Raw genomic sequence first — 17,159 nt, forward strand, 5'->3', positions numbered from 1 at the left:
AAATGAGAACTTTTGACTGCACCAGCTTGAGTGGAATTTTCTGTTATTTGCAACCAAAATGTTCCTGATGCACAGGTCTCGTTTTGTAGGAATAAAGAACGTGAGGATCAGAGTGTGGGACGTGATGTCCCCAGGGGTACATGCATAGTAAGTGGCATTCGTCATCGCAGGCACTCATCTCTAAAGCTGCTCAGGAAACCAGCTACGTCCGGAACACCCGGGGATTACACAGAGTTATGCAATTTGTTTCTGAATCCCCTCAAAATTGATTTTAAGGGCTGTTCCTTGTCATGTTTTTCTTTCCTAGTTCCTCTGGGAATATCTGAATCTCAGGTCAAGCACATTTACTATACAATTTGAATTGACATTGCCAAGCTGATCAAGATATTATCCCCCTGCACACACACACACTGAACAATGTTTTGCTCATCTCTGAACCTGTGTGGGGTGGACTACTTTACAATTCAGACCTCATCATTTCCTAGCTGTAAGGAGATGTCCCTGAATGTGTCTACTGGAACTCTCCCAATGGCCAGTGTTGGACACACACTCATTCATTTTGATTTTCCCCCTTTGCCCTAAAGTTACATTGAATCCTCAATGCTGAGAGATATCCCCTTTGCTGATTTGTGAGCTCTCTGTATCCACAATGTATATGTATTCTCACAGGTATTTGCATTGGGATCTGCTTTAACAACTCCTTCTGTGCCCTTTTATTCCTGCATCTGACCCTTATTAAATGCTCACTATGTGCTAGGCACCATGCTCTGAACAACACAGATGAGACCCAGACCTTGCAGAGTGTACTTGTACATTGTAGAGGGGCTTTGCTTTCTTCCTCATAGCCTCTCTAGTCTTATATGGTTTGTGGGTTTACACTTGATAATTCCTTGTTTCCCGTGTACAGGGTGAAGGCTGATGGAAGGGAGGAAACTTGGCTTCATTGGTGATAAAATCATCTTTTTCTGTTTTTAGTCCTTTCCCCCTGCTGGCTGGAGAGTCATTTCCTGTTCCCTTTTGTTTCTCCCTTCCTGTTGATCCCTTAAAGACCTCTGTACCTACTGAATCCTCTGGCCCTTTTGTAGTACGTCTGGTACCAGGTGCATCCTAGCAGACTTAGTACATGCCAGAGAGTGTGCTAAATGCCCTCTTACTGCAACCCTGTGCGTCGGGCCTCTTGGGAATAGATCTTTCTTCCTTTCTCTTTTTTGTTTGTTGCTTTTAGATATACATGACACTAGGGTATATTTTGACATATTATACGTACATGGAGTGCAACTCCGGAATCAGTTTTTTCTACCATGAGTTAACTCCAAGAATTTTTTTTCATTTTCAGTCAGTTCTCTTTGCATTACTCTTTGAATTGGGAATGTTCAGAATCAGATTCAGCTGCTATTTAATCTGGACTGTTTCTCATAGGCCCGATGCTTCAATAAAATGCAACAGATGGAGACAAGAGCAAGCCTGAATAAAGTGGCTTTTATATCACTACTGACCTGGTCTGGCCACTTTGGGTATCAGAATTTTACTATAGTTGAGGTTCACAGAATCCAACTATCTCACTTTAAGTATATGTACCAAGAGCCTGGATATGAAGGAGTGGTAAGTTCATGCTTCAAGAATGCAGTTTACTTATGGCAGAGTAAAACTTCATTGTCAAGGGCTGTGGAATGGTATTGGCCAATTATATCGTATGTTGTGTGCATGTATGAATATGTAAAAACAAATCCCATCAAGATGTACAACTACATAATGCACCAATAAAACATGTGGGAAAATAAAACAAAACAAAAAAACAAGAATAACAACACCAACAAAAAAATCTCCATTGTCATTTGCAGGAAAATGGATGGATCTGGAGAGCATTGCGTTAAGTGAAATAAACCAAACTCAGAATGTTAAGGTCATATGTGGAAGCTAGAGAGAAAAAAGGGAAAAAAAGGGGATCTCATGAAAATAGAAGGAAGATAGTAGAGTTGAGGAAGTGGATGAGTGGGAGGGAGGAGGGGTGGTAAAGGGGACTTACATGGGAATGAAATTGATTAACTAATATAAGCATGCACAAATGTGACACAAAGGAACCTATTATATTCTATATAATTATTAAATAGCAATTTAAAAAATGCTCTTTCCTGCAAAAACAGAGCAACACTGGCTAAAATAAGAGAAAACAAAAGAAGGCAGTTAGGGTCAAATACAGACAAGTGTTTTTGAAGATCCAGGCTGGCACAGAAATACAGTGGTCAGGGTGCAAGGGGTGAGATAGACTTGCTGAGTCAAGAGTATTTCCTGTGAGATGGGGAAGCACCACAGGTTCACCCACTGAAGCCCAAGGGTAGGGTGACGTTCACATCTCATCCTTGGCCCTTTTGGAAAGAGACTGGAAACAAACTTGCTGCCAAGTGAAGGAACAATGGATTCACTTCAGATGAAAGTAATTGAACAGAATAATCAGACAACCCTTTAATGTAAATGTATTGATTATTAGAAATAAATAAATGAAGGAAACACTAATTTCCTGAATAAAAGATATCTTATACATACATGTGCCTACATATGCAAGTGATGACTCTGGAAGGATAAATAATAATCTGTTGGTTACAATTTTGCCTCTTTTGAATTTTACATTAAGTGTATGTACTCCTAATTCAAAATTAAATAAAAAGTTCTTTTCTAAAAATTTAATTCAAATGCAAATAATTGTGAACAAACGTGTGTAGGCATGTGTGCATTTTCCTTATAGGAGTACAAGCCTACAGTAATTTTACTTGAAGAAATATATCCCAGAGATAAGACCACCTTACGTGTTCAAAATAATGTCATTTAATAGAGAATTATTTTAATGGCAAAGACTAGAAGTGGTTCTTGCAGGAGATTCGTGAATTAGTCATGTTCATCAATGGAGCACTTTTAGTAGATGATGAAGCTCATTTCATACAAATATGAAATTATCCTTGCAATATTTTGTTCAATGAGCAAGGCGAGAAGAAGTATGCAGTGTGTCAACATTTGTGCATAAAAGGGAGAAAAAGAACTCTTGTGTGTGTCTGTATGAATACTTGCATGCATTTCCACTTATGTGCATAGAACGTCTCAGAAAGAATACAAGTAATTGATGCATTGGTTGCCACAGAGAAAAGTGAAACTGAGCAGCTGGAAGGAGAAGCAGGAGGGTAACTTTTCATTGTTTACTGGTGTAAGCTTTGGGCTTGGACCATATAAATATATCACATATTTTTAAGAAAATATGATGTGAAATGAATGGGCTGAAATCTAGTTCAGATGTAGGAAAAGAAAGCATTAGAGAATTGGAAGACAGAATATAGGAACTCACTTAGGATTCATTAAAGAGAGTAAGGAGATGAAACCTGTAAAGGAGGAGTTACATACTGACAACAAACTTCTTATTATAGTAACCGACCTGGGAAGATGTTATGGCTTGGATGTGAGGTGTTCCCCAAAAACTCACATGCGAGATAATGTGAGAAGGTTCAGAGGGGAAATGACTGTGTTATGAGAGCCTTGACCCAATCAGTGAATTAATCACCTGATGGCATTAATTGAGTGGTAAATGAAGGCAGGTGGGTGTAGCTGGAGGAGGTGGGGCATTGAGGGCTTGGCTTTGGGGTATATATTTATATCTGGTGAGTAGAAATCTCTTTCTCTCTGCTTTCTGATGCTCACGTGAGCTACTTACCTCTGCCGCACTCTTTTGCGACGATGTTCAGCCTCACCTTGAGCCCAGAGGAATGGAGATGGCTGTCTACAAACTGAGGCCTCTGAAACTGTGAGACCCCAAATAAACTTTTCTTCCCCTATAGTTGTTCTGGTCAGGTCCTTTAGTCACAGCAGTGAAAAGCTGACTAAAACAGAAGATAATAGAATAAATTTGAGGTGCTGGAGGAAAATCTGTCAAACTTTAATTTTACCATCAGCTATACTATTATTCAAGGAGAGTTAAATAAAAACATCTTCAGACATATAAATACTAAAAGACTCTACTAAACATAGATTGTAACCAGGAGACTTAAAATTTGCTTTAAAAATGGAGGGAAGATGTGGAATCCAAAAAAGCAAGCATTTTCTAAATACTTTTCTGACCCAATTCTAAAACATTCTGGTGAGCCTGGAGATTAATAAAATGTGTTGAAATTTTTAATTAATGGTTAGAGTCTAAAAATTACAACTTTTAACAGCAATAATAGCAATTTGGAGAAACTATTCAAGATGTGGGGCTTAAAATACTCTAAGGATCCAATTGTATAGCTGGAAGGAATAAAAAAATGTAAAGTTTGACACAAAGTTTAAGCATTTAGGTTAAAAAATTCAGGTCAGCTATTAAAATAATAGAAATAAGAGCTACAGTTCTCAAATCAAAAGTGAATACACATTATTAAAGAAAATGAAGTAGAAAAGAAGAAGACAGAAAGAATGGTAAACAGAAAACACAAAATGTGATAATATAATAGTCTAAATCAGTTTATGACTTATAAAAATGTAAATGAATCAAAATAATCTGTTTTAAAAACAGAAGCAATCCAGGGATAAAAAAATGAAACTCTTTGCTTCCTATCTACAAGATAGAATGATTAAATGTGTACATACACACACACTCGCACTCACACACTGACATATACAGGTTGAAAATGAAAGAATGGAGATGATATACAATGCAAATAATAAGAAGTTACTGTGACAAATTATCAGAAGACCAAATAGATCTTAAAGCAATAAACATTTTAAGGATAAATAAAGAAACTAAAAACATATAATAAGTGAGAGCACACATCAAGAAAACATAATAACAAAATTCCATGTTGCTAATACAACGATCATATATTATAACATTGTAATAAATAGGGCAACCTTGACAGAATAGTAAGGGGAAATTCGTAAAATCATTGTAGGAGAGTAATACAACTCATAAGCTAAAACCAATTAGAAACAAATTAGCTTTGAATAATAAAATTAGCAAATGTGACCTAATCTCTAAATATACATATTTAAAACCTTCGCATACAACATGTACATGTACATATCCCTCCCAAGTACAAATAGAAGCTTTGTGAGATTTGAACATGAGTTCAAAAAGGAACTCAACTTTCAAAGGATTGATATAAAAATGACCACCATGTCTCAGGACAGAATCAAGTTAGAAATAACCTAAATGGCAAAAATCAGTCTAATGTCCCTACTTTCTCCTTTTTCCTACTTATTAGAACATTTCTAATGCATACCTGAGGAACTCATGAGTTAAAGAAAAGGTAAAAAATAAAACAATTAAATATTTAAACTGAAGAATATAAAGTGTATTATGAATAAAAATGCACCTGAGCTGGTCAGAGAGGTGACTAGAGTAAAATATATAACTTCATTGAATTCATTAAAAGTAAGAATAATGGAAATAAATGCATTGTATTCAATCAAAATAGCTTAAAAAGAAAAATAAAGTAATCCGTGAAGGTAAAAGGAGGGAAATTATAAATATAAGAGCAAAACTTAATGAAATAGAAAATTAAGACCATCGAAACCTCATTCTTTGAAAAATGAAAAAAAGGAAATAATGAAATAAGCAAAACTCTCATAAGATTTATCATGAAATAAATTAATGATTAAATATGTACACACGCACACACTCGCACACACACACTGACATATACAGGTTGAAAATGAAAGAATGGAAGATGATGTATAATGCAAATAATAAGAAATTACCGTGACAAAATTATCAGAAGACCAAATAGGTCTTAAAGCAATAAACATTTTAAGGATAAACAAAGAAACTAAAAAAATATAATAAGTGAGAGCACACATCAAGAAACATAATAATAACAACAAAATTCCATGTTCCTAACACAACGATCATATTATAACATTGTAATAAATGTAGGTAAGCAGCATTAAGAACAAAGCTTGGTTGACGTCTATGAGGTTAAATATTTGGAATAGCACCCCTGGATATATGACACGTGTAAGTAGATAAATATTCAAGGGAGAGTGAGGGCAATCTCAAGAGAGAAGATACCTAGGGTGTAAAGAATTGCATTTGGAGGAGGATGCAGGCCATCTTGAGAGTGAGAGATGATTTGGGGGTTCCTGGCTCTTCTTTTAAAAAAAATTGTGGTGAGGGGTGGCTATGGGAAAGACTGTAGGAATGGTATCAGTCTGGTGACCTCAAGGTAGTTTCTGATTGTCTGGTCAATCTCTGGATCCTCAGGCTGATATGGTCTTCCTTATCTGATCAACAGAGAACACAGGAAAGTACCCTGAATTATGGGCTGCTCAAGATATTGTATCACTATTTAATTGATTTATGGAGGGGGGTTAATTAACAGTACTGAAGGTGATTATCATAAGTCAACAGATTTATGGTTAACTAAGTTTTACATATTTTCTAGGAATTAGGAGTAAATGTCCTGGGAGAGAGACTTGGAAATGTATTTGAAACTTCTGAATTAAAATTTTATTTCATTGTCCTGTCTTTATGTCTCCTTTCTACCCATCTTAACAATATTTCTTCTATCCTACCTCAGGGCTGCTCAGTAATGCCTGTTGTTATTGTAGGGGTGGACAGGTACATGCTGGTGTGCAGGGGCATGCCCCCACTTTAGAAGAGAATGGCCTCCTTGGATCCATGATAACATCTGGAACGTGGGAGAGTTCATTTCCCTCTATCCTGTAGTAGCTCAGAGCCAGAGACTGGCAGAGTCTAGCTGGCATGGAACTTTCCCTGATGACCCCTCTTCCTCTGCTCTGAAGTGTTTGTCCTGAGAGTCTACAAAACTGGGACTCCCCTATAGCTTCTGCATACCCTCTGGGGCAGAGTTCCTCATGATTTATTATCTTCTCTTCTTTGTTTTCTGAAGGCTTTACACCTCCGAAGAGACCTAATCCCACGGGCCACCCCTGGGGGGTTTAGGTTTAAACATGGAGCAAGCGTCATTTTATTGCCAGTGATAACTACCCTATTCCTTCCCGTTCCAGGTCAGTTGAGGGCAGACCTCTGCCCTCTCTCTTTGGTTCAGAGAAGCTGGGATCTTTGAATTTGGGGTCCCTGTTCAACAATGGGATCCAATAACCTGCCCTTCCCACCAGCTCCAGAGTTCTGAGCATGTTTGGTTTTCGTGTTCCATCCAGAGAAGAAAGCCACTGGAAGAGGTAGCAGGGACAGGTGAGTGGTTCCTCTAGAGGCCTTTGCACACCTGGACATGGGCTGTTGGCTTCTGGAGTACCTTATGCTCACATAGAGTAAGGGTGCTGAGGGACATTGGGGGGTTTTAGGTCCTTTTATCTGTGGCTGCCTCCCTCAAGCCACCTCAAATAAACCTTCAGTTTAAATAAAATCCATTTGCTTGTTAGTCCAGAGCAGCTTCACGACCACTTGGGGAGCCCCTGGATTCCCCAGCCCTCGGCTTTCCATCCAGTGAAATGCTGCGGTGATCGAATGGTTTATAAGCAAGAGAAACATGACAGTAAGGTCTTCCCAGAGGTAATGTTGAAGTTTTCAAAGAACTGACACATCCCTCTCAATGAGTTTCAGAATGTCAGGGGCGTGGCAGGTGGGGAGTGGGGCAGGAAGAACAGGAATTGTTATTCCTTTCTTGAGACTAGGAACTGGAAGTCAGAAACTTTGATTCCCACCGTAGTTCCTTCCTGCTCTAGTGGACTCTCCAGTTCAACGGGACTCTGGGGTCTCTGTTGCCCCCATGACTGGAGAGGGGTCAGATTGGGCTGTTTTCGGATCTGGACTCCGTCACTTACTAGCTGATAAGAGCAAAGCTTATGTACTTTTTGTTCTTTTTCCCATCTATCTGGCGACGGAGAAAATGTAGGGCATGCTAGACCAGAGTTTAAAAACAGCTAATATAGTACAGCTTTCCAGGGAATTTAAAATCCAACTCAGCAGCTAAGAAAAAAGAAATTATACAGAAAAAAATCAGTTCAATTTGCCTCCCATACAAGGGAAGTGACAGTAGGCTGCTCTAGGCACACAGGGTGTCATCCCTGCAGGCATCCAGTGATCTCAGAGCTGAGTGGCAGCCTGGTCTCATGGACCTCACCCAGATTGGACAGCTCTTCTGTAAGTATAGGTGGGCTTCTGTTTCTTCCCATTTCCTCAAAAATAGGTAGCTGGAAGGTGAAAGAGAACTAAGTACTCTGGGTCAGCATAATGGTAGGAACATGTGTTTATTCTTTTATTCATCAACATATTTATTGCATGTGGATTACATGCCAGGCACTCTTTTTGGTATTGGCAACACGATGATGAGCAAATTGTCAAAGTCACTATTTTCAAGGAACTTTGTGTGTGTGTGTGTATGTGTGTGTGTGTGTGTGTATTCACTTTTTTTCAATCAAGGGAACTTTCCCTATATTTTTCTAAACATGTTTCAAATTTGTCAAATTAAACATATATTCTAAAATTATAANAATTGTGTGTGTGTGTGATGTGTGTGTGTGTGAGAGAGAGAGGGGGGGGAGAGAGAGAGAGAGAGAGAGAGAGAGATTATAGTCAAGCAAATAAATATCTATCAGTTGAAAAGGAAGTTGTGACCAGGAAATTCCAGCTGAGAAGGGGCTCAGAGAGTGATGGGAAGTTGCATTTTCAGACAGGTGGTCAGAAGTGACTTCTCCATTAAGGTGGCCTTGTGCACAGAATTGAAGGAAGCGCCAGAGGAAGCCACACAGAGATGAAAGAGGGAACAAGAATGGCATAGGTCCTGAGATTTCACTTGATGCTGCTTCCTCCATCTTGAGATCACGCTTGCAATGTCCGTGTTACTCTCCTGATTTGAAGATGGAGACACTGAGGTTCAGCAAGTTTAAATGACTTTCTTAAAATCATCTCTAGTACTAGATGGAGCCAGGGTCAAACTCTGCTCTTCTGGTCCTTGAGACAGTGCTGTTGACACAGGGGACCATCTGCGTGAGATGGGCTGCCTCTTTGCAGTGGGAGCCGGGAATCAGCCAGGCAGTGAAGAAGAGCAAAGGACAAGTAGACAGCAGGTGTGGGCATCCTGGGGCCCCTTCTGTCTGCCTCATGGCACCCACCTGCCATTGCTCGCTCACCTTGGTTGGTGGTTATTTTCTGAAATCATGACCTGTAATCATGATCTCAGTAAGCTCATTTTCCATTCCTTTCACCTTTGGGAACAAGTCTCCCAGGGGCCAGGTAGAGAGAACGGAAATGGAGAAATTCAGTCTCCTTTACCAGCCTTGTCACAGAGCCACACAAGCTAATGGCTTCAGGAACTAAGTTTTTAATTTCCCTGCATGAATCCCAAACTGTTTTTCCATCTTTGTAAGAAAAAAATCTCAGCCAAGGAAACACCATCTTTTGAGGACACAAAATTGGGTCAAGTTCCTGGGCGGCCTCTCTCCTTATTTAGTAGTTGTCCTGTGTGACCGTCTCCTCTCCCCTTGGCCACTTGCTCCCTATGTGGCACTTGGTTGATGAAGTTCTCTTGACCTCAGAGAGGAAGCTGATGTCTGGGTGCCTCACTGGGCTCCTGCAGGTTGCTGCAGCCTGCAGGGGGTTCCTCCAGCCAGCAGGGCTGTGAGCTGCCAAGAAATTAACCTCACAGTCAGGGCTGGGAGTCAGGGCTTGTAGACATGTCATTTGGTGAAATGGAATGGCAGAGAGGTGGCATGGTGTGGACAGAAAGCACAATTTTCACATCAGATACCCCAAGGTTTGGATCCTATCTCTGGTACATATGAGTTCTTTAATCTTGTGCAAGTTAGTTAACTGTTCCTGAACCTCAGTTTTTTCAGTGGTATGAAAACCAGGACAAATAATACTCCTATCAAGGATAGACCATTGTATCATGATATTGTTATGAAAAAAAAAAAAAAAGATAATAGGAGTCTGGCAGAATTTGGCCCATGGGAGGGAAACAGTTTATGATCCCTTCTCTGTTTTGGTGAGAGGCTCACCTTCCTACCAACACCTGGCCTGTGGAGGTGGAGGGGATGAAGATGCAAAGCAGGATCTGGATGCTGTGGGGTGAGGCAGGGCCCATTCTGAGGCTCTTGTTCAGACAGCATTTCTCATTACACTGTCTTAAATGATCCGATCAGATATACTTACTCCATTGTGGGAAGCATCACCCTCCATCTGGGTTTCTTTTATTTCATTTCAGTTAGGAGGAGGGCCTGGGATTTGAAGGCACCAGGTAGTCTCCTGTCTTCCTGTGCACATCTTCTTGTGATTCACTTGGTCTTATTAATGAGGTTTAGGCCTATTCCTCTGGAATGCCTTCTTCTCCTGATGCTGCTCTTGGTTTTGCTTCTTTCTGGCCTCCACCACCCTCACTGTGATCTGGTTGGGATATTTGCTTCTTAATCTCCTCTGTTCTGTCTTCCTTCTAGGCCAAATTAATTGTCCCCTATTTTGTTTTCCTGGATGTATAACAGATTCATCACATCGTGGGTTCTTAAAAGGCAGGGCTTGGCCCCTATTAACTGTTAGAGGCCTAATGCCCCGTCCTACGCCTGGCATGGAGGGTCTCCCTGACGAATGCTGAGTGGGGAAATGGTCAGCATGCAAGTGTGCATACACCACATCAGTGAGTTAGTGGGTTTGAATGCTGTGGATTTCAAAATTTGCCATGAGTTAGATAATCCCGAGATTCTCTTATTTAATGAATGGAAGTGAATTAACATACAGTCATGCATTGCATAAGTTGGCTTGGGCAGGAACAGGCGGCATGTATGACAATCGTCCCCCCATCACTTATTGGTGGCATAGCTGTCATGGTTTGGGTAAATACGCTCTATGATGTTCACGCAATGACAAAACTGCTTAATGATGCTGTCTGCAGAACATATTCCTGTTGTTAAGTGGTACATACCTGAATGCTAGTAAGTGCAGCGATGGGACATTCATTCAGTTATTTTATTCATTTAAACTTTCTGAATGGTTTTCTCAATATATTCATCCAATCCATTTGACAGCTAGAGTTCATCCCTTGAGTCTTTCAAGGGATGCAACTGGGTATCAGACAGTAGAGGAAGAGCTGGTAGAATTCAAGCTCATTTCTTAGGATTTTTTTGTTTAGATTTTGGCCTTCAATTTGGAATTAAAGAAAAGGTCTCTTTGCACTTTGTTAAGTAGATAATAGGATAGGAGAAACAATAAAGAAACATTTTTTTTTTTAAATCAGGCTGCAATTGCCCACCTGTGTCCAACCTATACCTTCTTGGGTGTCAATTATCCCCCACCCCGTCTCTCTGCAGAACAAGAGAAAGTAGATGACTTGGTAACAGCTTGGCTGCGTGGTGGTGGCAGAGGTGGTGTATCCATCAAGTAGGGTAACTGAAGCTTACCACAGTATGATGACATTCTTTTTTTGTTCATCTAACAGTCCGGTGTGGGACGGGGATTAGCACATTATAGCCCACGGTCCATACCCAGCTTGTAGCCCAGTTTTGTAAGGCTCATGAGCTGAGAAAGATTTTTACATTTTTAAAGCTTTGCAATGCCGCCCCCCACCCCATATGTGGCAGAGACTATCTGTGGCTCCCAAAACTTAAATTATTTACAGTCTGGTCTTGTACAGAAAAAGCTTGATGTTCTCTGTTTCAGGAAGACATGAGTTGTATTCTTCAGGGAATTTGGGCTCTTTCCATCTTTTGGCTTCACAATGGGGAAAGAACAGGGAAGCCACACACGCTTCTCAAAAAAATCCCAGCCACAGATGACATGCATCACTGAGTGGATACAAGAAGGTGAAAATGTAGTCCCTTTCCAGCGGTCTCTTGGCAACTACGCCATACTGGGCGAGCATGAATCTTTGCACTTTCTCTGACTGAAATATCCTACTTCTCTATCCTCCTTCAGCATTTGAGTACTAAAGCAGGTTCTTTCAGTGGATCTAATCTGGACCCGATATGAACCCCACAGGTTTTGGCATACTCTAAGCCATGGATCAGAGAATTACAAGGCTCCGTACTTGACCTCGGGTTGGCTGTTGGCGGGCACCTGCTCTGTACCAGGATGCTCTTCAGGATCTGCCAAGGTTCCTGGTACAGAGCAGGTGTGTTTTTGCACTTGTTGGCCTGATGTGCATACAAATTGGGGGGAATGAGGGAAGTCAAAGGCACTCAAATGAAGATAGGACTAACAAACTTGTGTCACAGCTGGAAGGACAGGTAAGATTTAGAAATAATAGTAACAATTCATATATGAGACAGCGAAGCTAGTGTATTGCAGATCCAGGGCTGATTCCAGATCTGTGTGACTCTACATCTCATGTTCCTCCTGAATACAGAGAGGAGAGAACATTTCAGAGAACTTTACTCCAAAATCTGTTTATAACAGCTGTCAAGTCAGGCTTCTACAGCATCTGTGTACAGTGAACATCTCCTCTGGGGGGGGGGAGGGCGGCATGTAAGGATGTTGCAGCTTGGATTTAGAAATGGTGAGGATATGCACAGGAATCTGAAGTCACTGACTTGTTCATTTCTGATTTTGTATCTCTGCGTGCTTTCCTCATCTGGAAATCATGGGATGTTGAAGCCAGAAGGAACTTGCTTAATTATAAGCAGAAGGGGAAAGGGCTTTAAAGAACTTGGCAAACCTGAATTCAAACTCTAGTTCAAGCTTAAAGTGGCAACCACCAATTATTTAGCTCACAAATTTACAACTAGGGAGGGTCCATCAGGGAAGGCTGGTGTCAGTCTGGCAGTCCTAATCGGAGATTGAAGGATATATTTGTTAGACTTCTTATTCACCTACATTAGCATGTTACTGCTGGCTGTCAGTGGGAGCTTGGCCAGGGTAGGGGCCCTAGTTCTTCTCTATCTGGGCTTTCTGCAAGCTGCTTGGGCTTCCTTACAATATGGTGGTTGGATTCCAAAAAGCAGGAAGTGAAAACTGACAGTTTCTTCTGATCCCGAAAACAGGCTCAGCATCACTTCCATGTTATTTTGCTGTCAGTCACAGAGCCCAGATTCAAGGGAATAGCTATTAATCCCACATTTCAATGGGAAGAGTGTCAAAGAATTTTGGGTTGCTTTTTTTTTTTTTTTTGGTACCAGGGATTGAACCCAGGGGCACTTAACCACTGAGCCACATCCCTAGCCCTTTTTATATTGACATAGGGTCTTGCCAAGTTGCTTATGGCCTTGCTAAATTGCTGAGGCTGGTTTTGCTCTTATGATCCTCCTACCTCAGCCTCCTAAGTCACTGGGATTACAGGCATGCATCACCATCCCAGGCTTTGGGTTACATTTTAAAACTTCTGTAGGAATGGAGATTCTACATTTTCCCTTTACTCTTAAAATAAGATAGGAGTTTAATCTCTTTGTACCTCGTTTTTATTATGTTTTTACAATGGGATGATCCAGCTTGTATTTGAGCTCAATCTTGTGGATTCTATGTTTTAATAGCTACATTCACTCTCCAGATCTACTGATATTTCTATAGTTAAGGCCAATATCACTCCATGTCATACTCACAACAACCTCCCAATCTGGCCTCTCTGCCTCTTTTCTTTCTGCCAAACTTGCTCCTTCTGAAGGGCAAAAAGCAAGGATTGTGTCCTTCTTAGAACTCTTCAAGTTCTCTGTGGCCCTCAGATTGGAGCTAGCTTTTCCTTTCCCTTGACGAATCCACAATGTCCTCTATGGTACCTGGGATTTTATACTTGCAACATTCTCTCTACTTCTCTACTGTTCATCTCGTGAACTTATACCTCTTTTTCAGGTTCAAGTTTACTGTCTCCTCCAGGAAGACCTCTCAAGACTGGTTGAGCTTCCCTTCTATTTCCTTCCATAATATCCTGTCTCAATCCTATTCAACCCTTTTCATTTTGTACTGAAATTGTCCATTTTCCCGTGTCCCTTAGACTTTGCATTCTTTGGGGGTGGGGGCAGTGTCTGACTTCACCTTCCTTTTCTGCCCTGGAAGGTATTATAGTCGACATCCTCTTAGGCTGTCTTGGAGTTTTCATCATCGAGGAGGCTATGAGTCTACCAAGTTCTCCCTCCCACATATGCAGCCATATACCCCAAATTGGACCCAAGTAACGGAGTTTGTCATGGTGGGCTTTGCTGGGGTGCAAGAGGCACGCCTCCTTTTCTTTGCGCTTTTCCTTACCATGTACCTGTTCACCTTGGCAGAGAACTTGGCCATCATATTAGTGGTGGGCCTTGACCACCGGCTCCGGAGACCCATGTATTTCTTCCTGACACACTTGTCCTGCCTTGAAATCTTGTACACTTCAGTCACGGTGCCCAAAATGCTGGCTGGTTTTATTGGGGTAGAGGGGGGCAAGTATATCTCCTATGCTGGTTGTCTGTCCCAGCTTTTCATCTTCACCTTCCTTGGGGCAACTGAGTGTTTCCTGCTGGCCGCCATGGCCTACGACCGCTATGTGGCCATCTGTATGCCCCTCCGCTATGGGTCCTTGGTGTCCTGGGGCACCTGCATCCGTCTGGCAGCTGCTTGTTGGCTGGCAGGCTTCCTTACACCCATTTTGCCCATCTACCTCATGTCTCAGCTGGCATTTTGTGGCCGCAATGTTGTGGACCACTTCTTCTGCGATGCCTCGCCCCTGCTGGCCTTGTCCCGCTCGGATGTCACCCTGAAGGAGACGGTGGATTTCCTGGTATCTCTGGCCGTGCTCCTGGCCTCCTCTACCGTCATCGCCGTGTCCTATGGCAACATCGTCTGGACGCTGCTGCACATCCGCTCAGCTGCTGAGCGCCGGAAGGCCTTCTCCACCTGTGCGGCTCACCTCACAGTAGTGGGCCTCTTCTATGGCACTCTTTTCTTTATGTATGTCCGGACCAAAGTGGCCTCCTCCATCAACTTCAACAAGGTGGTGTCCGTCTTCTACTCCATCGTCACACCAATGCTCAACCCCCTCATCTACAGTCTTCGGAACAAGGAGGTGAAGGGAGCCCTGGGCCGAGCCTTTTCCCTCAAGTCTTGGAAGAGACATTGAGGAGGTGGATGGAGGATACCCAGCCTCCTTTTCTGGGGTATCCAAAAGGAGCATGGTAAGGACTATGGAAGGGAGGTATGGCTGGGTACCCAGGAGTTATAGACTATGCAATAGTTAAAGGAACATGCTGCGCTGCTATAACAAGAGAGACTTAACTACAAGGTAGCTTTAAGAATGCAGGATATTTTGTCTTCCTGGCAGAAGTCCACGGTGAGTGTTCCAGGTTGATGGGTAGCTCTGCTCAGCAGGTATTCAAAGGTTCAAGTTCTTTCTATCTCATAAGGTCAACCTTCCTTAAGATGTTGGCAAAGTAAAGCCAGCAGGCCAAATCTGGCACAGCACATGCTTTTTAATGGCCTGTGAGATAAGAATGGTTTTTACCTTCCTAAGTGCCTGAATGAAAATTAAAAGAATAATATTTCCTGACACAAAAGTTCATAAAATTCAAATTTCAGTGTCCATAAATTAAGTTTTATTAGAACATAATCACATCCATGTATCTTGCTATAATGACAACGAGGGCCATTTTTCTGCTACAATAGCTAACCTGAGTAGTTGTGACAGAGATGACTTGCAGCCCCTGATCTAGAAACTTCTTGCTATTTACACAGTCAACACTGGGTAAGAGAGGTCAGAGTAAAACATGGGGGAGACACACTCTGTGCCTTAAAGTATCTTGAGCAGATGTGGTAATGACCACTTCCACTCACCTTTTTCAGTGAGAAGCGAGTCATAAGTTACATCTAATCCAAAGGAAGTAAAATTAGTCTCTAGGTGGGCAACCAGATGCCCAGTTTACTTATTGTAAAAAATGGAAGAAAACACAATTTGATTCAACCAGCACTTTCCACCACAGATGAAATTCCCAGAATCAGAGCTGATTTTCCATGTGATTATGTTCATTTGTAATATCTGCATTCTGTGATTTGAAATATAGACCGATCTTCTCCCAAATCAGATGGTGTTTGCAAATTGATTTAAAGAGATCTCTATGGCAATGCCAGTTCTAAGTTATGCTTTAAAAGACAATTACAATTCAAGTAGTTCCCTATATGTACCAATTGCATTCCTAAAGGCATGCATAATCACCATTTGAATGCGGATTCCAGAAACTACAGTAAATGGAAGAAGAAAATATTGAACTTGGGACCGATTGGGGGGAAGGACAGATTTTCTTTGACGATGTTCCTCAACTGGCCAGATGACATGGCAGCGTCTTTCAACACCACAGATTTGCTTAATAGCATTTGAGCTGTTGTCTTTCCCTCTGTTAGTAGGGAGTGCACAGGTCATGCAGTTTGAAAACCTTTCATTTACTTTTTTTTGGATAATGTGAATTTAACCTGGGGCATTCTACCACTGAAGTACATCCCCAGCCCCTGTTATTTTTTACTTTGAGACAGGGCCTCGCTAAGTTGCCGAGGTTGGCCTTGAACTTGCAATCCTCCTGTCTCAGCCTACAGAGTCACTACAATTACAGGCGTGTGCCATTGCACCTGGCTCACTTACTGAGTATTATAGCACTAATGTGCTTTAGATTCTTTTCAATGACTATGGGATGCAAAAATAGTACTAAAGTGAGAACTTCTCAGGATCAAATGGAAGAATTCACCTAAATGAAACAGAAGCACTCTACACTTCCAGGCACCTGACTTGAGGAGACATTAACACAATACCTATTGGGTTTTGACTCAGGAAAAGAAAATGCACTGAGTGACGTAGTACTCATTTATGGTAGCAAGAAGAATTCAACTTTAAACAAAGTACTGTTTTCTGAATTTTGAGAACTACTCTGAGAATAACTCCATGGGAAGTATTAATAAAGTATACTATTTTGGGATTCTTGAGGAATAAGTCTATATTTTTGAGACAAATCGCATCAGGAAGGCTCTTGCACGTATAAAGTGAATCTTGTTTTAATAAAACCTTATACAAGAAACAAAACTGGGGGAAAACCCCACTCTTGTGAGTGTGATTATTTACATTACAAAATTGAAACAATCGCTCTCTTAAAAAAACAGCTACCATCAGAATCTGGGGCATACGAAAAGTGGAGGTATCAACAGACAATGTTTTTAAAGCGGCTACTAATGGTAGATCCATGTGCAGTGAAGATAAACTAGGAAATCATGTCAGGGAAAATGCACATTTCAGAAAATAGAAAATTTCTGAAAACACAATTGCTTCTCTGAGGGTTTCTGTTCCTAG

At 41.3% G+C, this 17,159-nt stretch overlaps 1 protein-coding gene across 1 annotated transcript; it reads left to right on the forward strand.

Annotated features, from left to right (window-relative positions):
- The first annotated feature begins 13,192 nt into the window (after positions 1-13,192).
- On the forward strand, positions 13,193-15,677 carry LOC107135381 (olfactory receptor 6Q1). The gene has a single exon (XM_015477260.2). The coding sequence runs from the start codon at positions 13,998-14,000 to the stop codon at positions 14,949-14,951; it is 954 nt and encodes a 317-aa protein (XP_015332746.1). The 5' UTR covers positions 13,193-13,997; the 3' UTR covers positions 14,952-15,677.
- Positions 15,678-17,159: the final 1,482 nt, after the last annotated feature.

Source organism: Marmota marmota, unplaced genomic scaffold (genome assembly GCF_001458135.2).
Source record: "Marmota marmota marmota unplaced genomic scaffold, marMar, whole genome shotgun sequence".
NCBI lineage: Eukaryota > Metazoa > Chordata > Mammalia > Rodentia > Sciuridae > Marmota > Marmota marmota.